Source organism: Erinaceus europaeus, chromosome 5 (assembly GCF_950295315.1).
Source record: "Erinaceus europaeus chromosome 5, mEriEur2.1, whole genome shotgun sequence".
Lineage (NCBI taxonomy): Eukaryota > Metazoa > Chordata > Mammalia > Eulipotyphla > Erinaceidae > Erinaceus > Erinaceus europaeus.
Window position 1 is genome coordinate 4,211,115 of NC_080166.1, and position 23,023 is coordinate 4,234,137.

General features: G+C 42.8%; 1 protein-coding gene across 4 annotated transcripts in view; it reads left to right on the forward strand.

Moving 5' to 3' along the window:
- NNT (nicotinamide nucleotide transhydrogenase) overlaps nt 1–23,023 on the forward strand; it is a 122,943-nt gene that overhangs the window by 47,388 nt on the left and 52,532 nt on the right. For all 4 annotated transcript variants that reach the window (XM_060191014.1, XM_060191012.1, XM_060191013.1 and 1 more), the window contains 6 exons: nt 10,258–10,391; nt 11,164–11,355; nt 12,670–12,823; nt 19,308–19,469; nt 20,929–21,039; nt 21,868–22,013. In XM_060191014.1, coding sequence (XP_060046997.1) covers nt 10,258–10,391; nt 11,164–11,355; nt 12,670–12,823; nt 19,308–19,469; nt 20,929–21,039; nt 21,868–22,013 — 899 coding nt within the window. The remainder of the gene's footprint in view (nt 1–10,257; nt 10,392–11,163; nt 11,356–12,669; nt 12,824–19,307; nt 19,470–20,928; nt 21,040–21,867; nt 22,014–23,023) is intronic.

Sequence of the window (23,023 nt, forward strand, 5' to 3'; positions counted from 1 at the left end):
ACCTCTTGCCTTGACCTGTGGATGGCCCCTTTCTTGCTGTCTCCCTATTTGACCTCAGTGCCTCGTTTTTTTTTTTGTGTTCACATTTTCTCTTGTTCTAAAGGCACTAGTCATATTGGAACAGAACCCATCTTGATAGCCTCAATTTCATCACTTCTTTATTCTCACTTAGTTTCTCTCTCCAAATATTTTGAAGGCTTCAACACAGGAATTTGTGGGGTACAAATTCATCCCATAACAAATAAGGATCATGGATTTTGGTGACTAGCTAAGAGTCTCTATCCTCTTGCCTGCTTCGTGTTCTTATCTGTCTTCTTTTCTCCTTTCTTTCTTTCCACCCTAACCCTCTTTCCCAGAGCACTGCTCAGCTCTGGCTGCTGGTGCTTCTGGAGACTAAATCTGGACCTTGCAGTCCCAGGCATAGAAGCCTTTTGCACAATCAATATACTCTCTTCTCAGCCCTGCTCATTTTCAATTTCTTTCACTGGGGATCAGCTCATAGATTTAAAATAAGAGAGTAGAGATTCAGATTTCAGTTGCATTATTTAGTAGCTGCTGTGTTTCTCTGAACCTCATATTACGTATCTTTGAAAAAGAGACACACTTTTTTTTTAATTGGAGGGATTAGTGGTTTAAAACAAAAAAGTTGTGGATACATGTGGAGATACATCTTTTTACTTGACAGGTTTTTTCTTTTGATAGATAATTTTAATAAGAGCATGGAAGTCCCATCAGCCCTCTACAAAATTAAAATACAGAAAGTAAAATTAGAAATATTCTATAGTAAATGACTTTTAGTAAAAAGAAAAGTATAAGCAAGTCTTCAGAGCACTACAGTCCAGATAGACACATTCTCCAGCATACCTATGGGATAATAAATTCCATAATTTTCAAATAAATTCTTAATAAAACTCTTCTGAGTTGGAAAGTTTTGTTGAAACTATTTTTGGACAAAAGTCCCCAAATCAAAAGCACTGCTCAACTCTGGCTTATGGTGGTGCAGGGGATTGAACCTGGGTCCTTGGAGCCTTGGGCAAGAGTCTCTTTGCATAACCATTATGCTATCTACTCCCCCCACCCCCCCATATTGTTAACCATACTGCGTTCTTGGTCAAGCCTGTTTAAGGCCAGGAAGTCAGGAATTTCCCCATCTGATTACATGCCATTGAATAATTCCAGTAAACAGTGCTCAGTGCTCTTAAGAGTCATTATAAAATTTTGTGGTAAACCATTTCATCTTGGTATCCCATTGTTCTTAATATTTTGAGTAGCCTTTTCTTTTTTTCTGTCTTCTTCTTCTTTTTTTTTTTTTTTTTTTTCTCAGTGTGGTGGAAGTTGTCTGTGAAGGCTTGATTCTTTTCCCAGTAAGCTAGATTCTGAGAATTGATTGATTTCAGATGACCATGATTAAGTTAAGCCTGATTCATTCAGAGAGGTATAATTTATTGCAAAACTTTTTGGAAACCCTCTGGTCTTTGGTATTTGGTTTAAGCTAACTGACTCTTTGAATTTTGTGTTGTAGAGAGGCCATTCAATCAGTTTCCCCAAATTAGTTTCCTTTTCTTTGTTTTCAGTGAATGGTGGTCGACTGCAGTCTGAGAACATTACATATAATAGGATATTTCGAGAGAAAGAGAAGAGGGAGGAAGGACCAGGAAGAGGGATACCAAATTGATAGGACTTTTATTACAGTTATTCTGTGTTATTATTGGTTATTGTTAACCTCTTACTCTGCCTCATTTAGAAACTGATCACATTTATCATATTATCATAGGAAAAACTATCATTACAGAATTCTGTACTGTACATGCCTCTAGGCATTCAGTGGGGGAACAGTAGCCTGCTACAAATAAACCTCATGTTTATATTTGCTTTCTGCATTGATTTGTAATTCAGGTATGCGTTTGCTATGTGAAACTGAGTTGCTAATGCTGTTTTTAAAAATGAGCAAGTTTGTGGCCCAGGAGGCGGCACAGTGGCTAGAGTGTTAGAAAGAGTGAGGTCTCTGCCAGTGCTCATGTCCAGCAGAGAAGCAATGACAGAAGCCAGACCTCCCACTTTCTGCATCCCCATAAAGAATTTTGGTCCATTCTCTCAGAGGGATAAAGAATAGGGAAGCTTCCAATGGAGGGCATGAGATATGGAACTCTGGTGGTGGGAATTGTATGGAATTGTATCCCTCTTATCCCCGTCTTGTCATTCATTATTAAATCACTAATAAAGAAATACATATATAAAAAAACAAAGTGAGATCTCAAGTTTGAACCTCGACATTGCACATGCAAGGGTGACACTTTTTCTTTCTCTGTTTCTCTCTCTCTCATCAATAAACCACTTTTAAAACCTGTATAAGATTTTCTGGGGGTTTCTAATTTTTACACTTTAAACTGTGTCTTAGTATTCACTTAAGGAGACGCTAATGAGGTGCAAAGAGAACTGAGTTCAGTCACATTGAAGAATGGAACTTGTAGCCCTCACAGCTGTGAGTGCATTTAGAAGCAGAGCACATGTGTATGAGGCATTGACTTAGTCATACACGGTGCACACAAGGACGCACGCTATGGCCTACCGACCCACTCCAAATCATGGCCAACCAACTGGGAAAGTTTTAACGTTATTGTTATTATTTACCAGAGCACTGATCAGCTCTGGCTTTTATTGGTGTAAGGGGCTGGATCTGGGACTTGGGAGCCTCAGGCAGGAGAGTTTCTTTGCATAACCATTGTGCTATCTCCCCTCCCAGGAAACTGCACTTAAACCTTTAGAGGAACGCTTTGAATATTTGCTATTCTAAAAAGGAAACTCTTCACTAACCTTTAAGTGCAGCCTTTTTTGGGGTACTAAAATATCAGACCTCAGAAATAAGTTAAAAACGTCCTTCCTTAGGCTGCACATAGCAGTCACTTAAGTAAGTCCCATTTGAGTAGTAAATGCATGAATGAACACTTGAATGGTGATTGGAGTGCAGGATGCCCCACCAGTATTTTGGCAAAAGTATGGAATTGGCCGAGAACTGAGTCATCTTTCCAGGGAACTTTATGTCCATGGACCAGAAGGCACCAGGAAGCCAGAAACCCTGCTAGGTCTTTCACACGTGATCTCTGTTGTGCCAGAGACTAACTGGCTTTCACTCCTCACAGTGGCTGTGGTTACACATGTGATCTGCATGTGATTCCTACACTACTGCTGAGTCACTTCTCTGGCCTAATTTTATTTATTTATTTATTTATTTATTTTTACCAAATTTAATTGAATTTTTTTTCCTATGCTGACATCACTCCATCACTGACATTACTCCACCATTATTGGAATTCTCCATGCTTTTAGTTTTGGACTTTTGTGGATGCTATCTTTTGGAGATAAATAATAAAATGAACAGAAACGAACAGTAAAAAAGGGGGGAAAACTCAGTTGTGCTTCTAGTAAATCTCTTATCTGCCTTCTAAAGTTATGCTGTTTTTTTTTTTTGAATATTATTCTTATTTTCTCCAAATCCAGTTCAGGTTTTCTTTGTGTTTTCTTATTTTCCAACTTCTTTTATTATTATTAGTGATCCAATAATGATCGACAAGACTGTGCTGTAAGAGGAGTACAATATCAATACTGTTATTATTAACAGAACACGCTCAGCTCTGACTTACTCTACTGCTAGGGATTCATCTAGGGACCTTGGAGCCTCAGGCAGGAAAGTCATTTTTGCATAACCATTATGCTATCTCCCAGGCCCCCTACATTTATGTCTTGAGGTATCTGGTATGCTCATGTGATCTTTATCTTTGTCTTTAGAATCATAATTAGAGTGTCTTTGAGGTACATGGGATATTTGTTTGAAGGATTTACATTAAACATTGACTATATATTTTAAAGCATTTATTTATTTATCACCAGGATTTTCTCTGCAACCTGGTGTTTCTATGATTCCATCATTCCGTGCCTACATGAGGATTCTACTGCTTCTGGTGGCCATTCAAATCTTTTTTTCTTTTTTAATTTTTTATTTATAAAAAGGAAACATTGGGGGAGTCGGGCGGGGGCGCAGCGGGTTAAGCGCACGTGGCGCAAAGCGCAAGGACCGGCGTAAGGATCCCGGTTCAAGCCCCCGGCTCCCCACCTTGCAGGGGAGTCGCTTCACAGGCGGTGAGGCAAGTCTGCAGGTGTCTGTCTTTCTCTCCCCCTCTCTGTCTTCCCCTCCCTCTCTCCATTTCTCTCTGTCCTCTCCAACAATGAACAACATCAACAATGGTAATAATGGTAATAATGATAACCACAACGAGGCTACAACAACAAGGGCAACAAAAAAAAGGGGAAAAGAATGGCCTCCAGGAGCGGTGGACTCATGGTGCAGGCACCGAGCCCAGCAATAACCGTGGAGGAAAAAAAAAAAAAAAGGAAACATTGACTAAACCATAGGATAAGAGGGGTACAACTTCACACAGTTCCCACCACCAGAACTCTGTATCCCATCCCCTCCCCTGACAGCTTTCCTATTCTCTATCCCTCTGGGAGTATGGACCCAAGGTCATTGTGGGATGCAGAAAGTGGAAGGTCTGGCTTCTGTCATTGCTTCCCCGCTGAACATGGGTGTTGACCATATAGGTTGATCCATATTCCCAGCCTGTCTTTCTCTTTCCCTAGTGGGGAAGGGCCAAATCTATTTTTCTTTGATAGATGATCAATGACAGAGATAGAAAGGGGAGAGACAGAGAGAAGAAAACATACCTACAGCTCTGCTCAACCACTTGTTAAGCTTCCCCTGTCTAAGTAGAGACCAGGGGGCTTGAACCCAGGTCTTAGTGTTGGTGATGTATGTATTCTCCTGGGCATGACACCACCTAGCCCCTCTTTCACTTCTCCCCTCCCTCTCTCCCTCCTTTCCTTCCTTCCTTTCTTTGAGAGAGAGAGAGAGAGAGAGGGAGAGAGGGAGAGAAGGAGAGAAGGAGAAGAGGGGGGGAGAGAGAGAGAGAGAGAGAGAGAGAGAGGGAGAGAAGGAGAGAAGGGGAAGAGGGGGAGAGAGAGAGAGAGAGAGACCTCAGCACTGCTTCCCTGCTTGTGATGCCTCTTCTCTGCAGGTGGGGCTGAGGGCCTGAACCTGGGTCCTTGTGCATGGTTATATGTCTGCTCCACAAGGTGTGCCACTCCCCGGCCTGGATATATTCTTTACTGTGCTGCATATTGCAAATACATACACACATATGTGCACACATACACGCACACGTACACACATACATACATACATACAAATCTGTGGGGGCTGGGTGGTGGCGCACCTGGTTGAGCGCACATGTTACAATATGTAAGGACCTGTGTTCGAGCCCCTGGACCCCACCTGCAGGGGCAAAGCCTCACAAGTGGTGAAGCAGGGCTGCAGGGGTCTCTCTGATTCTCTCCTTCTCTGTCTCCCCCTTCCTCGCAATTCCTGGCTATCTCTATCCAATAAATAAATAAAGACTAAACAATAACAACAACAACAAAAATCTATGTACCCATTTGTTATCCACGCTTACTTGTGTCCCTGCCCGCCTTTCAATAATGTCCTAAGTTTAACTTCAATTGCTGTAGCTGTAAGAGCACAGAGCTACTTGGGGGATCAACGCTGCAGCCTCAGCCCTGCAATTCCTGTGCTCTGAGATACTGCGCTCCCTCCCTGGCTGTGCTGTCGCTGGAAAGAACATTCATTCATTAAGAAGAGTGAGTCAGAGCCCTGCGTGACACGTGCCGTGGTGGGGATCGAGGCTCAGTGGCAGAGCAGAGCTGGTCTGGGGCGTGATTCTCTCACTGTGTGTGTACGCCAGCGTGGTGCATAAGTCTTTCAGTCTCTCTCACGGAATAAATGCCGCAATCTTTGAAAAAAGATAACCTAGCGGTTTTTATGTGTGATGTCTGTGTCTGTATTGTTATTTATTTTTCCCAAGAGTTATCAGATCTTAGCAATTAAGTGGCTGGGTGAATGAAGAACATTTTTGGCCAGCGGATACTTGCTTGGTAAACCCTGCTTTCCTCAAAGATGGCACAGTGCACTGTTTGCTCAGCAGATTTGTAAAGATAGTTGCTTTGATCTCAACATTAGTATGATTTAAATTTTTTTATTTTTACTTTTTAAGTTATTTATTTTCCCTTTTGTTGCCCTTGTTTCTTTTTATTGTTGTTGTAGTTATTATTGTTGCTGTTACTGATGTTATTGTTGTTGGATAGGACAGAGAGAAATGGAGAGAGGAGGGAAAGACGGAGAGAGAAAGATAGACACCTGCAGACCTGCTTCACCACTTATGAAGTGACTCCCCTGCAGGTGGGGAGCCGGGGGCTCGAACCAGGATGCTTCCACTGGTCCTTGCGTTTCTTGCCACTTGTGCTTAACCTGTTGTGCTACTGCCCGACCCCCGGAACCTTATTTTTTATTTGGTCAGGGCTTCATCACTCTGTGCCAATTTACCAGGTGTGCTACCACCAGCCTTGGTATCTCACTTTTTGAATTCACATGTCTTTAATAAAAATTTATTTTATGTATTATTTATGAGAGTTTCATATGAGAGACAGACAGACAGACACACCACTGTTGTGTATGCAGTACTAGAGATTGAACCAGGATGTGAGCATCTGATGTTTGCCCGGTTCAGTGATCTTCCCTTTCATGGTATTCATCTTTTTTTTTTTTAGACTCTTTGTTTATTTTAATTGCCATCAGGGTTACTGCTGGGACTCAGTACTGGCACTATGAATCCACCACTCCTGGTGGCCATTTTTCTCTCCTTTCTACTTTATTCAGTAGAACAGAGAGAAATAGAGAGAGGAGGTAGAGATAGTGAGGGAGAAAGAGAGACAGCTACAGACCTGCTTCACCGCTCATGAAGCTTCCCTCTGCAGGTAATCCATACACTTAGTCAGGTATGTTACTACCTGGTCCCCTGTTCCTTTGATTCTTACTAAGGACAATCTTTAAACTGACCGTTTGTTTTTATTTTTCATTTATCTACTATCTAATATAATACTATCTTAGTATTTTGCTTTTAAATTTTTATTACCTTTTTATTGTTGCTCCATATAATATAATAATATATATATATATATATATATATATATATATATATATATATATATATATATTTGTGGTGCTGAAATCTTGTGCTTCTGCTATTTTGTTCACTCCTAGACTAGTTTCTCTCTCTCTTAAAATTTATTTGATGAAGAGAGAGTTCAAGAGAGAGAGAGGGAAGTTAGAGTGGGTTTGATGGAGTGAGAGTTCGAGAGAGAGAGGGAAGTTAGAGTGGGTTTGATGGAGAGAGAGTTCGAGAGAGAGAGAGGGAAGTTAGAGTGGGTTTGATGGAGAGAGAGTTCAAGAGAGAGGGAAGTTAGAGTGGGAGAAAAGAGACCGACCTGCAGCCCTGCTTTACCTCTTGCAAAGCTTTCCCTGTAGGTGAGGACTGGGACCTTGAACCCAGAACCTTTCTCACTGTAATGTGTGTGCTCAACTTGATCTGCTACCAGTCAGCCCTCTGCTTTTCTCTCTTCTCTCTCTTTCTCTTTCTCTCTGCTCCCTCCCTTCCGCCCTTCTTTCCAGTAAAGACAGAAAAGCAGAGAGTTAGAGAGAGAATTTATGAGACCACAGCACCAGACCTTCCTTCTTTGTGGTGGGGGCTGGGCTTGAACCTGGGTCGCACTCATGGCCAAGAAGCTCAGTGTCCTGATAAGTTAGCCCTTTTCATTGGCCTCCTTCCAAGTGCTGTGTTATTCCCAGGTGCCACTGGACTAGGAGATACCCCCGCCTGGTATCTCCTCCTTTATCTATTTATGCCTTCTATAGTCAATAAGTAAATAAAATATGAAAATATATTTTTCAGAATTTAGCTAGACCCCCCCTCCCCCCAGCTGATTTACCTTCTCCTTCTATTGGTGTCTGTCTGTGGCCCCACAGCCCTCACTGGACTTAGCTGGCTGAAGAAGGGTGGGGTTTTGGAACTGCCTTCTCTGCTTTTCCTCTCTTGATCTGTCCTTTTGAGGATTTGTTCATTTGGAACTTTCATTTCCTAACCTGCTCCTCTTTTGGCTTTATTTCTCTCCCTCTGTTTTCAATTTTTCATTTCTGCACTTTTCAGAATGAGAAACAAAAACTCAGCCACATGTTAAAAGCCTGGAGACAGTTGCACGTTTAATCTCTCTCATTGGATTCCCTATAGTCCTTATTAAACTTTTTAATTACAAAATTAAAACAAGCTGTATAGCAAAACTGGGAGATAAGGAAAAGTAATACAAATCTTCTTCTTAGGTTCACCACTTAGTGATTTCCTGGTACTGAGAGGGGGCAGAATGGCTCACTTGGGTAATGTGCTGCTTTGCCATGGCCGAGACTCTAGCTGCAGCCCAGCCCCTACCTTACTGAAGGAAGCTTGGGTGCTGTGTTCTCCTCCTCTCTCTCTCTCAATAAATTTTATTTGTTTATTTATTACAGAGATAAACTGAGAAGGGAGGGGGAGATAGAGAGGGAAGGAGGCAGAGAGACACCTGCAGCCCTGCTTCACCACTCATGAAGCTTTCTCCCTGCAGGTGGGACCGGGGGCTTGAACCTGGGTCCTTGAGCGCTGTAGTGTGTTCACTTAACCAGATGCACCACCACATGAACCCCCCTCTGTAAAACAGAAGATATCTTGATATTATGAAGTGCTGTACTATATACCGTTTACTAGAAACCACAGGGTATATGAAATATATATATTTCTATGTATGTATATATGAAAGGTTTTTTCTATAGAAAAAAATACACATTATGTTGTTTACTTTCTATTTAAAATAGTTCTTTGCCTTTTGATTTACCATTCCTCTGTGATTTAAGTACATTTAAAACTATGCGCTTTCATTACTGGACTGCACACTGAATGGACTACTCTTTGCCACACTCTTTGCCACAGATTCTGTGTTTTTAAAAAATTTCTCCTTTTAAAAAAATATTTATTCCCTTTTGTTGCCCTTATTTTATTGTTGTAGTTATTATTGTTGTCGTTGTTGTTGGATAGGACAAAGAGAAATGGAGAGAGGAGGGTGTTGGTGTGTTTCTAGTTGTGCTCTGGGATCCTTCTGTTACATTGCTTGACACTGTGGTCTATTTACACGGTCATTCTGTTACATTGGTTGGGTCTCGCTCCCCCTGCCTGGGGGGGGGGGGGTTGTGGTTTAGTCTTTGCATTTTCCGCGCTTCTTCCTTCTCCCCACCCCCCTATCCTAGGTACTTCCTTGGTTCCAGACGCTGTGGCCTGAGAGAGATGGAGGAGCCCATTGTGTTGTGATTAGGCTGTTAGACTGCTTACCCGCTCGTGAATAAAGAAATACTACTGCTCCGCCCAGCCCAGCCCAGCCGTGCATCCCTGGTCTCTGCCTCCCTCCCGCGAAGCTAGCCCGGCATACTGGCGCCTTGAACTCTGAACGACAGGAGGGGAAGACAGAGAGGGGGAGAGAAAGACAGACACCTGCAGACCTGCTTCACCGCCTGTGAAGCGACTCCCCTGCAGGTGGGGAGCCGGGGGCCTTGAACCGGGATCCTTATGCCGGTCCTTGTGCTTCACGTGCGCTTAACCCGCTGCGCTACCGCCCGGCCCCCTGGCCGCTTGATATTTTGTGAGCAGGCGACATTCTAGACCAGGGAGGGATCCTCAGCTGCAGGCATCTCAGGAGATGATCGGGATTCAGGGTTTCTTAAGCAAGAGAGATGGCTTGGAAGCCAGGTCAGACGTGTGAGGCTGGTGGACATAAAGTCGATGCTGTTACAAATCAAAGAGGATGAGCCTGGATTCCAGTTGGGTTTCCCTAAGACTGGAGCACACGTGTAACGAGCGGTGAAGCAGGTCTGCAGGTATCTTTCTCTCCCCCTCTCTCTCTGTCTTCCCCTCCTCTCTCCATTTCTCTCTGTCCTATCCAACAACGAACAGCATCAACAATGGTAATAATAATGACCACAACGAGGCTACAACAACAAGGGCAACAAAAGGGGGGAAAAATGGCCTCCAGGAGCGGTGGATTCATGATGCAGCACCTGGAGGAAAAAAAAAAAGGATGGCCGTGCCCCTCAGGCACCCATCTTTCAATGGGGGGTCCTGCCAAGCTCTGCCGCATCCTCACAGTTCCCTACAAATATCTAGGAGACTACTACTACCTGATTCAAATATCGTCAGTAATCATAATAGGAAACTAGATGGGATGTAAGATATCCTACATGAAATACGGGGTTAGTAACTTTATTGTGCTTTGTGTTGTTTCCTTTGATTTCATTAGGTAAAAGAGCCCCAGTTTTATTCAGCAAAGAAATGATTGAGTCAATGAAGGAGGGCTCAGTTGTCGTGGATTTAGCCGCGGAGGCTGGCGGCAACTTTGAAACCACCAAGCCAGGAGAGCTTTATATCCACAAGGTACAGCAAAAAGGTTCTCTGTGACAATCTGCTGGTCTCTAGTGATTTATGACAGGCTGTTGACTTCTCTCCATATTTAAGGAAACACACCTGTTAATAAAAAAATAAAAATATTTTGGTGAGATACGCCAATTCCATTTCAGGTTCTACTTGTGTTTTCTTTTCTGATCTTGTTTTTCAATTTCTGCTTGAGAGTGAGATCATCCCATATTCATCCTTCTGTTTCTGACTTATTTCACTTAACATGAATTTTTCAAGGTAAAATAATTCAATAAAGAAATAAAAAATTATTCAAGGTTTAATTGAATATTAATATTTACCTTGAATCATTCAAGGTAAAATCTTTCAATAAAGAAATAAAAAAAATAAAAATATGTGTTTATACCTTTGGGAAATCAGTATTTTTTTCTTAATTTTTTTCTTATCTTTATTTACTTATTGGATAGAGACAGCCAGAAATCTAAAGGGTAGGGGGAAATAGTGAGTGAGAGAGAAGAGAGACAGAGAGACACCTGCAGCCCTGCTTCACCACTTGTAAAGCTTTCCCCCTGCAGGTGGGGATCGGGGGCTCGAACCTGGGTCCTTGTGCACTGTGACATGTGCGCTCAACCAGGTGCGCCACCATCTGCATCCCTCCCCCCAGTTTTTGTTTCTAAGTGTACCTGCACACTTATGAAGTCATATGTTCAAAAAGCTAGCCTTTCCTCTGAATAAGAATTATCCTAGAAAAACTGTGTGAACAGATCTTTCTGACATCTTTCTGTCCGCTTAGGGGATTACTCACATAGGATACACAGACCTTCCGAGCCGCATGGCTACTCAGGCCAGTACTTTGTACTCCAACAACATCACCAAACTCCTCAAGGCCATCAGCCCTGATAAGGATAATTTTCACTTTGACGTGAAAGATGACTTTGACTTTGGCACCATGGGTCACGTCATTCGAGGTACTGTGGTGATGAAGGTAAGTGAAAGCGTCGACCCCTTCCTGTGCTCTCAGTATATATATATTTTAAAGGATTTCTGGTCATAGAAGTATCCTGCTTTGGAACTGAGGTCTCTTCTCTTCTCTCCTCTCCTTTCCCCTCCCTTCCCCTCCCCTCTCCTTCCATCCCTATCTCCTTTCTTTATTCTCCCTCCATACCCTTTTCTCTTTCACTCTTTTTTTTTTTTTTTTTGCTACTAGGGTTATCACTGGGACTCAGTGTCTGCACTATTCTATTACTCCCAGTGGTCATTATTTTTCTTTTAGACAGAGAAAGATAGGGAGGGAGGGAGGGAGAAAAAGACACAGAGAGGAGAAACAATACAGCCCCACTTCCCCCACTCATGAAGCCTCTCCACTGCAGACGTTCCCATGTGGTGACTAGACCTTGAATCTAGGTCCTTGCGGAAGGTGATGTGTGTGCTCTACCAGGTGATACAGCCTATCACAACAATGAAGGGTTCACATGTTGAAGCTTTTCTTCTCGCTCTTATTCATGATTTAATAATGGTTTACAGGATCATTAGATTACAGGCTTATGGGGCGTACTTCCACACACCACGCCCACCGCCAGTGCTCTGTGTGTCTTTCCCACCCCATGAGGGGTGTACACTACTAAAAATTTACAAAATAAGGTTAAGAAAAATATTGCAGAAACTTACAGGCCTAGATGACTCACTTAAATTATACACTGCTTTTGAAGAACAGAAACAAAATGCCAGAATTGAATAAAGTAAAATATACCCCATTATAATTTTGTAAACCACTAATAAAAAATTAAAAAGAATTAAGTGTTTTCACCTGTCTGCTTTTAAAGATTTGACCTGTGTTCTTCCATGTATGTTCCATATATGCCATGCATCTATGTATGTAGCACAAGCTTTTCTTTATGAATGTATCTATGTTATATATATAACATATATATATATATATATATACACACAAAATAAGGTGGAATTTATTTGAGTCTATGTCTTTATTTAAAATAATCTTTTTCTGTTTTTTCATAGCATGAAGAGACGTTGGGAGGGTGGAGGGAGATAGGGAGAGAGAAAGATAGATACCTGCAGACTTGCTTCACTGCTTGTGAAGTGTCCCAGTTGCAGGTGGGAACGGGGGGGGGGGGGTGGAACCCGGGTCTTTGTGTTTGGAGCTGTATATGCTTAAGCCGGTTTGCCACCTCTCGGCCCAAATTTAATAGAAGCTTAAAGGGAATATTCTTTTACTATTTCAGCTATCTTCTGTGTATTTGAAATGCCAGATTAAAAATGTCAATTTTTCTATTTCTGTTAGGATGGTAAAGTGATTTTCCCTGCACCTCCACCAAAGAATATCCCTCAAGGTGCCCCGGCAAAGCCAAAGACAGTGGCTGAGTTAGAAGCAGAAAAAGCAGCTACTGTTACCCCCTTCCGGAAGACGATGACAACTGCTTCTGCATACACAGCAGGTGAAGGCTCCAGCTATTACGATTTAGTCAGAAGTATTTGATTTTTGTAAGTAATGTGTTCATTTCCAAAAGTAGAAATGAAATTCTATCCTTCTCCAATCTGATCAGAAATTGCACTTAATGTGTTTTTTCTTTCTTTTTTATTTATAAAAAGGAAACATTGACAAAACCATAGTATAAGAAGGGTACAACTCCACACAATTCCCATCACCAGAACTCTGTATCCCATCCCCTCCCCTGACAGCTTTCCTATTCTTTATCCCTCTGGGAGTATGGACCCAGGGTTATTGTGGGTTGCAGAAGGTGGAAGGTCTGGCTTCTGTAATTGCTTCCCCGCTGAACATGGGCATTGGCAGGTGGATCCATACTCCCAGCCTGTCTCTCTCTTTCCCTAATGGGGCAGGGCTCTGGAGAAGCAGAGCTCCAGGACATATTGGTGGGGTCGTCTGTCCAGGGAAGTCTGGTCGGCATCCTGCTGGCATCTGGAACCTGGTGGCTGAAAAGAGAGTTAACATACAAAGCCAAACAAATTGTTAGCCAATCATGAACCTAAAGGCTGGAATAGTGCAGATGAAGAGTTGGGGGGTCTCCATCTTGTAGATAGCTAGTAGGCCTATTTTAGTTATATTCCAAAGGGCCTGTGGGTATACTAGGTTTTTTTTTTTTTTCTTTCTTTTTTCCCTGAGCCTGACATCTGATATGCAGTTGGATCCTAGTTATTGTCTGGGAAGATGATGTCAGGGCTGGAAAAAGGACCAGAAAGCTGGATCAGGGAAGAGACTAGCTCCCTAATATGGGAAATGTGTTTTTTCTACATGTCACTTGTTCTGTGTGTGGAGTGAGAGACCCCTCAGACAGAGGCAGGCACTGTGCTCACACTGGGATGAATGCGTGTGAAGTACTTCTCAGGCTGTCAATGCTTTTCCTCTTCTTCTTCCTTAATAAGGACTTGGTTGAATTACATTTTATTTAAATATAAATTTAAAGGGCAGCATGAATTTTCTTTAATTTTTTTATTACTATCTTTATTTATTCATTGGATAGAGACAGTCAGAAATTGAGAGGGAAGGGGGAGGTAGGGAGAGTTACAGAGAAACACCTGCTACCCTCCTTCACCACTCGCAAAGTCAGGAGTTGTGATGCCATGCTATTTAACTGTTATTGCTCTGTAGTATAGACTGAAGTCAGGAGTTGTGATGCCACACTATTTTTTTTAAACAAATTTCTTTTTTTTATTGCTGTAATTATTATTTTTATTGATGTCGTCGTTGTTGGATAGGACAGAGAGAAATGGAGAGAGGAGGGGAAGATAGACAGGGGGAGAGAAAGACAGACACCTGCAGACTTGCTTCACCTCCTGTGAAGCGACTCCCCTGCAGGTGGGGAGCCGGGGGCTCGAACCGGGATCTTTAAGCCGGTCCTTGTGCTTTCCGCCACGTGCGCTTAACCCGCTGCGCTACCGCCTGACTCCCTGTAAATTACTTTTAAAGTATAATTAGTAATGAGTTATTGTCTGCACAGTTGGGTAAGACTAAGGAACCAAATATTTGCACTGAAGAGTAAACCTTATAATACAAGTTCAGCCTTTGAACGTTTAACTGTGATTTTCACCTAATAAAGAAATGCATAAGTAATTTTGAAAAAAATCACTTAACAATTAAAACTATCTCTTTGCAATTTAACATAAGTTCTTTGTTTTTAAATTCTTTTTCATGAGAATACTCCCGCATTATTGTGAGATAGTATTCCATCTGACTATGAATTATTAGGGTCTGAAATATTGCTATTTGGTTTTAAATAAATAGACTTATTTCATAGAGTGAATTAAAAATGTTTAGATCTATTTAGAGCCAAAACAAAAACAAAATAAAAGCAAACTTTAAAGAACCATGGCCAGCACCAGTCGCACAGAATTCTTATGTCTCAGCATTCTCCAAATTCCCCTGTGAGCCCAGATGTTTCAAAGCTAAATATGTAGCTTTTCTTGAATAAAGAACAGATCTGAGCACACTGACTGAAGAAGTTTCTGGTTGTGAACATGGTGAGCACATGGGACAGTGTCCCTGTTTGCACTTACTTGTTAAAAAAGTAGATTATGATAGTGTGGTTGGAGAGTATAGTAGGACTGTAAGTTTCCACATCTCTTTGAGACTTATCAGGAAATATCATCAAGTGTATGTGATGGTTTATTTTCTAGGTTTCATTTAGTTTCCTACATACAAAATTATTTATTTATTGTGTTTTAATGGTTACAGCGGCATTTTTCCAGTGAATAAAAAGATGGCTCTCTGTGTGTGTGTGTGTGTTTAAAATCATGAATTTTGTCCTTTTGTAAAAACTTTTTGTGTACGTGTGTTAGGAACCCATGTAAGTAATAGTTTTCAAAGAATGAAATTTCCATTTTTCCTCCTCCCCTTTGCTGTATAGACTATAAAAATAGCATGTTATGTTGAGTGAGATAGGTCAGAAAGAGAAAGACCAATATCAAATGATCTCACTTATGGGTAGAACTTGAGAACAGTTAAGGACAGTAAGGGAAAACACAAGGTGAGACTTGGATGGATCTTATTGCACCAAAGCAAAGGACTCTGGGAAGGAGGGAGAGAGACAGATGAAGGGACACTGGGCTCCTCTTGTGTCTCCTAGATGCAATCGAGGGGAGATGAGAGGTTGTGCCTATGTGTTAAAGACTAGACTTAAAGCCACTAACCTCCTAATGAAATAAAAAATTGAAAACAAAAGTATACAGTTAAATAAATACTGAAGGAGTCCTCATGAAGAATTAATATATCATTGTGGAGTTATAGATGTTGACTTGGAAGCAGTTCAAGGCCTGTTGTGTATGTAAATATATAGTTAGCTTTTTATTACATAATGCCTTTAATTTTTTTGGTGTTATGCTTATTTATTTATTGGATAGAGACAGCCAAAAACTGAGAGGGAAGGAAAAGATAGAGAGGGAGAGAGACAGAGAGACACCTGCCACAGTGCTTCACTACTTGCAAAACTTTCCCTCTGTAGGTGGGCCCTGGGGGCTCGAACCCAGCTCCTTGCATATTGTAATGTGCTCTCAATCAGGTGTGTCACCACCTGGCCCCTTACATAATGTGTTTTTTTTTTTTTTCCCCCTCCAGGGTTATTGCTGGGCTCGGTGCCTGCACCATGATTCCACCGCTCCTGGAGGCCATTTTTCCCCCTTTTGTTGCCCTTGTTGTTGTATCCTCATTGTGGTTATTATTATTGCCATTGTTGATGTTGTTCGTTGTTGGATAGGACAGAGAGAAATGGAGAGAGGAGGGGAAGAGAGAGAGGGGGAGAGAAAGATAGACACCTGCAGACCTGCTTCACTGCCTGTGAAGCCACTCCTCTGCAGGTAGAGAGCCGGGGGCTTGAACCGGGATCCTTACACTGGTCCTTGCGCTTTGTGCAACATGCACTTAACCCACTGCGCTACCGCCCGACCCCCTACATAATGTTTTTAAAATACAATTGCTTAAGCAAAAGTAAAGCAATGTAACGTGTGGTTTATTATATATGCAGAAATGTAGTGTGTGACAATAACCCCCAAAAGAGATAGCACACTACATGAAATAAAAGACAGACACCGATTTATTACGTGGCTGTTAAGAAAGCCGTCCCAGGTTAAGTTGCTCTCTCGCTGCTCAACTTAATGTACAGAATATAATAATGATTTTGCGTGTCTTGCCTAATGTGGGCATAATAATTGTAGCCACCACTTAATGTGCTGGGTGTTGTGCTAAACACTCACAAGCTGTAGTTCATGTTTGTTCCTTCCTCCCTCCCTCCCTCCCTCCCTCCCTCCCTCCTTCCCTTCCTTCCTTCCTTCCTTCCTTCCTTCCTTCTTTCCTTTTTTCCTTCTTCCCTTCCTTCCTTCCTCCCTCCCTTCCTCCCTACCTCTCTCCCATCTTCCTTCCTTCCTTCCTTCCTTCCTCCCTCCCTCCCTTCCTTCCTCCCTACCTCTCTCCCATCTTTCTTTCTTTCTTTCTTTCTTTCTTTCCTTTCTTTCTTTCTTTTTCTTTCTTTCTTTCTTTCTTTCTTTCTTTCTTTCTTTCTTTCTTTCTTTCCTTTCTTTCTTCCTCTCTCCCTCCCTTCCTCCCTACCTCTCTCCCATCTTTCTTTCTTCCTTTCTTTTCCTTTCTTTCTTTCTTTCTTTCTTTCTTTCTTTCTTTCTTTCTTTCTTCCTCCCTCCCTCCCTTCCTCCCTGCCTCTCTCCCATCTACCTACCTCCCTTCCTCCCTTTCTTCCTTTCTCCCTCCCTTCCTCCCTACCTGTCTCCCATCTTCTTTCCTTCCTTCCTTCCTTCCTTCCTTCCTTCCTTCCTTCCTTTCTTCCTTTTTTTTCTTTCTTCTTTCTTTTTGTAACCAGAGCACTGTTCAGGTCTGGCTTATATGATGATGATTGAGATTGAGGCTGGGACCTCAGAACCGCAGGCATGAAAGTCTTTCTCATGCCCGTTATGCCACCCAACGGTAGCTCATTTATTCCTTTCAAGAACTCACCAGGGTGGGCATATTATTAATTTCTTTTTTCCAGAGAGAGAGTGTTAGTTTTATAGAGGAAGACAGCGCCACACTGAGAGGTTAAGTAACCACCCAGGATCATGTAGCTAGCTGCAACAGCTCCAGGATTTGAACCAGGTAGTCAGACTGAAGAAAATGTGTCTCTAACCACAACACCAAACAGCTTTTTAAATGCTAAGTGGGAAGCAATGATGTGACTCCTCCTCCAGTGGGAGCAGGCCATGCACTGGAGTCCTGGAAAATGATCGATGCAACTTAATTTTATTCAATGATTCAAAGCGAAGTTGCCGTCCATTCCTAGGTGTTCCAGCTGTGCCCCTTATAGAGAAGTTTTTTATATGGAGCGGGGAAGAGTTACATTCTAACTTTTAGCCCACCATGTTTGTTACTGACCACTGGGTAACCCTTTCTTTTAGCTTCTTTGAGCACGGAACAGCCATCCACATGTTTGCCATTAAGAAGGGCGATAATTAAAGATGTATGTTTTGAGCTGACTGTTCGTATTCTCCACATTCTTAATTTAATTTGTTTTTTATTCCCTCCCTCTCTCTGTTTGCTGACTTGGTGTTGAGGCTGGGGTGGATTACTCTGGCCAACAGCACAGTCTAGATTCAGAAACAGTTGCAAAACTCTTGTCCGTGGGTGGGTGTGTTGGGGAGGTGCTGGAGTGAATGAAACCCTTCCTCTTCTTTTCAAACCCTTCTCCCTTGGTCAAATCTGAGAATGACATGAACCTGGCCTCACAAAAGTCCCGTCTTCTCAAAGGTGTATCTTGCCCCAGTGGAAAAATGCATTGGTAGGCCTTCTCTAGGCTTATAATTCTGGAATAAAAACAACGTGTACAAACACATATGTGACATTGTCAGTGAGCATTAAAGCAAGGAAGAGCAGAAACCACCACAGAGAAAAATGTGCGAATTATTGTTAAGGTGACTCGTACGTTTTTCTAGTTCTTTACAATTTATTATTTATTTTTTTATTGGGGGGAGGGGTGGCTGGGAAGTTGAATTTTGGCTACAGTCACTCTTACCTCCTCTGTGTCTCCCCGACTTCTCCAATCATGGAATGTGTGAGGAGTCTGCCTGCCCGGGGCTGTGGATCAACCTGCCAACACCCATGCCCATGAGAGAAGCAGTTACAGAAGCCAGACCTCCTACCTTCTGCACTCCAGAAAGAATTATGATCCATATTCTCGGGGGGGGGGGGGAGAAGGGATAGGGGGAAAATGACCAGAGGGCTCTGAGCTCCAACTCCATCAGGACCCAGGGAGAGAGAGGAAAAGGGGGGGACATTTGGATGGAGTAATAAGTGTAGCTGTGACTTGGAAAGGGAGAGAAGAGGGGACCTTAAAAAAAGGGCAGGGGCCAGGTGGTGCCGCAGCTGGTTGAACGCACATGTTACAATGTGTAAGGACCCGGGTTTGAGTCCCCAGCTGCAGGGGGAGAGCTTTGCGAGTGGTGAAGCAGGGCTGCAGGTGTCTCTCTGTATCTCTCCCTCTCTGTCTCCCCCTACCCTCTAGATTTCTGGCTGTCTCTATCCAATAAATAAATAAATAAATAAATAAATAAAGATAATTAAATTTTTTTTAAAAGGGCATATGTATATGTACATATATACAAATCTAGACAGATAGTTGTAGAAGTTAATAGTCAACCCCTCTCTGCAACCTTGGGAGAACTGTGTAGCTTCTGATGGAGGGAATGGGGATCCAGAACTCTGGTGGTGGGAACGGTGCATAGTTGTACTCCTGTTATCTTGCAGTTTTGTAAATCAGTATTAAATCATTGAGTAAAAAAAAAGAAGAAGAAAGTCTGCCTGGTATTGGCAGGGGGGTGGGGTTGAAAAGCATCCGCTGTTCCATATGTCTGTGCGTGGATGTGTGTGTGCTTTCCATCTTCCCGGGCCAACTGGATGTCAACTCACACTCCCTTCTCTGTCTCTAGGCCTCACTGGAATGCTGGGCTTGGGCATCGCGGCTCCCAATTTAGCTTTCTCTCAGATGGTGACCACTTTTGGCTTGGCGGGCATTGTGGGCTACCACACCGTCTGGGGTGTGACGCCTGCGCTCCACTCCCCCCTGATGTCCGTGACTAATGCCATCTCAGGTTTGTCCCTCTTTTGTCTACTTTCAGCTCCAGGAACACTCTCCATGAGGGCTGTGGAGTTTCATGTTGTCAAATTGTGTCCTTTGGCATGGAAGGGGTGGTCTGCGACCTTGGGCTCCCAGAGAGCTGGAGGTGGGGCAGGAGGGGGCAGGGAGAGGGTCTTTCAGCTGTGATCGCCTTTCAATCAAGATTTCCTCTGAGAAGATCTGGAAACCATTGTTTTACAGAGTGATACAACAGCCTTTGGGGTCTCTTACTGTCAGCTGAACTCCTAGTGAGCGTAAAACTGGTGCTGTCAGGTTCACTGGGAAGCTGATGGGACAGGAAACACAGCTGCCCAGAGGGTAGCACCTCAGAGAGTAGCGTCTCAAAGGTTCCTTCCTTCCTTCCTTCCTTCCTTCCTTCCTTCCTTCCTTCCTTCCTTCCTTCCTTTCCCTCTCTTTCTTTCTTTCTTTCTTTCTTTCTTTCTTTCTTTCTTTCTTTCTTTCTTTCTTTCTCTGTCTTTCTCTCTTTCTTTCTTTCTCTCTTCCTTTTCTTTTTTTAAATTTATGTATTTATTCATGAAAAGATAGGAGAGAGAAAGAACCAGACATCACTCTGGTACATGTGCTACTGGGGATTGAACTCAGGACCTCACGCTTGAGAGTCCAGTGCTTTATCCACGGCGCCACCTCCCAGGCCACACAAAGGTTTCTTTATTGTGAATCTTCACAGGTGTCCATGCAGTAGTCCGCACGGATGCCCAGGAGCCATTCCTTCTGTCCTTCAGTGGTGGTTCAGCTTTGAAGAATGAGTCCCACATAGGGCAGCCTCTCTCCAGGCCCTGGTGGGCATTTATCTTTCCTCCTCTCCTCCTCTTCTCCCTCTTCCCTCTCCCTTCTTGTTCCCTTCCTCTCCTACCCCCTCTCCCTTTCCTGACCCCTTCTCCCTCCCCGGCATCTCCCTCTCTCCTCTCCCTTCTCCCCCTCTTCTCTCCTCCCTATCCTTGTCTCCTCTCTCTCCCCCCTTCATCCTCCTCATTTCCCTCTCCCCTCTCCCTTCTTCCCATTATTACCCTCTCCCTCTCCCTGTCTTCTTTCCTTCTCCCTGTCCCCACTCCCTCTTCCCCTCTTTTAAAGGTTTATTCAGTACTTTATGGTGGGGGGGATTAATGATGGCGGGATTAATGGGCGATTGCATACACTACAGATGTTGACACATGGGCATAATTTTTCATCTCCCTATGAAAGATGTTTGCAAAACACTCTTACCCCCAACTTAATACACAAGAGAGGAAGAGAACTGGACCATCATTCTGGCACAGGCTGGACTGAACATAGAACTCAGGACCTCTGGTTTCGATGTCTAATGTTCTAGCCACTGTACCAGGCCGCACAGACATCTCTTATAACAGTGCTGCTAGCTGTGACACCTGATGGCGTCACCCTAGCTGCTCCCCATACTGACGCTTTCTTCCTAGGTCTGACTGCTGTCGGTGGCTTGGCGCTGATGGGAGGACATCTGTACCCCTCCACGACTTCTCAGAGTCTTGCTGCTCTTGCTACCTTCATCTCCTCAGTCAACATTGCAGGTATGATGGTGGTGGGAAAAACCCAGAGCATTTTTTTTTTTTTAGTGGAGACATGCCAAGCAAATATAAGACAATAAAAATCGACATTCTGACTTCAAGCACTTAATTGTGCCTTTACTAAGAGCATAAATGCCCTCTGTTAAGAAAACTGAAAGCCATCTATCGTTTTTAGAAATGGTTGATCAAAGAACTCTCCTTCAATGCTCCCTGCCCCTCAAACAAACAAGTAAAAAGTTAACTGGAAAGTTATCGAACACATAGTTTGGAATTAAGTTGACAGAGAGTTATCACCGTAACATCTCCACATGGGTATCCTTTTAGATAAAATTTTAGTCTCGTTTGTGTTTGTTCCTGGAAACTGAAAGCCTGTCACATCACTTGTATATGAAACTCACTCGATGCTATTTTATAGCTAGAAATTCTTTCATGTGTCCAAGAAACCTGGTATCTGGTGATAAGGTATTTTTTCTTTTATCGTTTATTCTGGGGTTTAACTAACTGAATAACCTATTAGAAGAAACCTCTGGCCTCTGCTCTTTTGTATCCGCAAACTGTTTCAATGGTTACTGACTGTCAGTCATGCAGAACGAGTTGATTCTGCACTCTGAAATCAAGTTTTCTTCCTGACTAAATTGAGATCCCCCCTCCCCTCCCTTAATGATACTGACTTGAATAACAGAGTAACTTTTAATTCGGAGGCTCTTAAATGTTACTTAGAATTCTCTTTACTCTTAGATGATAAAGATGAGCTTCAACTAGAAAAAAAAATGTAGTAGTTAAAACTCTGTTTTGCAATGAGATCCCTGCTTCCTGTTTTATGTCGGTAAGGCGGCTTTCTAGTGACTCAGAGGATGCTGGACATGTTCAAGCGCCCCACAGACCCTCCAGAGTACAACTACTTGTACCTGCTCCCTGCTGGCACCTTCGTTGGAGGATATTTGGCCGCTCTCTACAGCGGTTATGACATCGAACAAGTAAGAGATCACGATCGATCGCTTCTGAAACAACTTGGTCAGTTACAGCCTTCCCATGCCCTCAGGACTCTAGAACTCAGGGTTCTAGAAACAGCTTGCTCCTTGAGTGTGTGGGTTTATCTGCTTGTCCTTGATTGTTTTGTTCCACATGTGAAAAGGTTATATTATCTTCTTTAGGGACTCGCTAGATTGTTGTAGGGGTACCGTGAAATCATCTGTGTAAGTATCGAAAGAAAATAATGTTCAGTATTTTTCCCTACTTGTTTTCTTCCTCCTCATATCCAGTATGTAATCTACTACTGACAGACATTATGTGAATTCATTTACAACAATAAATGCTCGCAGGGAAGAGTAGCAGTAACCATGGGAGAATCTGAGAGCTGTGTGTCTCAGTGTGATTATCGTAGAACCTACACCGAGGCTGAGAAGAGAGCACAGTAGTTCTGCAAAAGCAGTTTCATGCCAGAGGCTCCAGAGGCTCCAGAGGCTCCAGAGGCTCCAGAGGCTCCAGTTTCACCCTTTAGCACCAGCATAAGTCAGAGCTGAGTAGTGGTCTGGAAATGGGTCATAGACCCTTAACTTTTTTTTGAACTCAGAATGTCCTTCCTCCCTCCCTCCCTCCCTTCCTTCCTTCCTTCCTTCCTTCCTTCCTTTCTTCCTTCCTTCTTCCCTCCCTCCTTCTTTCCTTATTTCTTTTTTAAAGAGATTTTTATTATTTAAAATAAAAAAAATCTTTATTTTTATTATTTATTTATTTATTTATTCCCTTTTGTTGCTCTTGTTGTTTTATTGTTGTAGTTATTATTGTTGTTATTGTTGGGTAGGACAGAGAGAAATGGAGAGAAGAGGGGAAGACAGAGAGGGGGAGAGAAAGACAGACACCTGCAGACCCACTTTACTGATTGTGAAGTGACTCCCCTGCAGGTGGGGAGCCGGAGGCCTGAACTGGTATCCTTAACACCAGTCCTTGCACTTTGCGCCACCTGCGCTTAACCCACTGCGTTACCGCA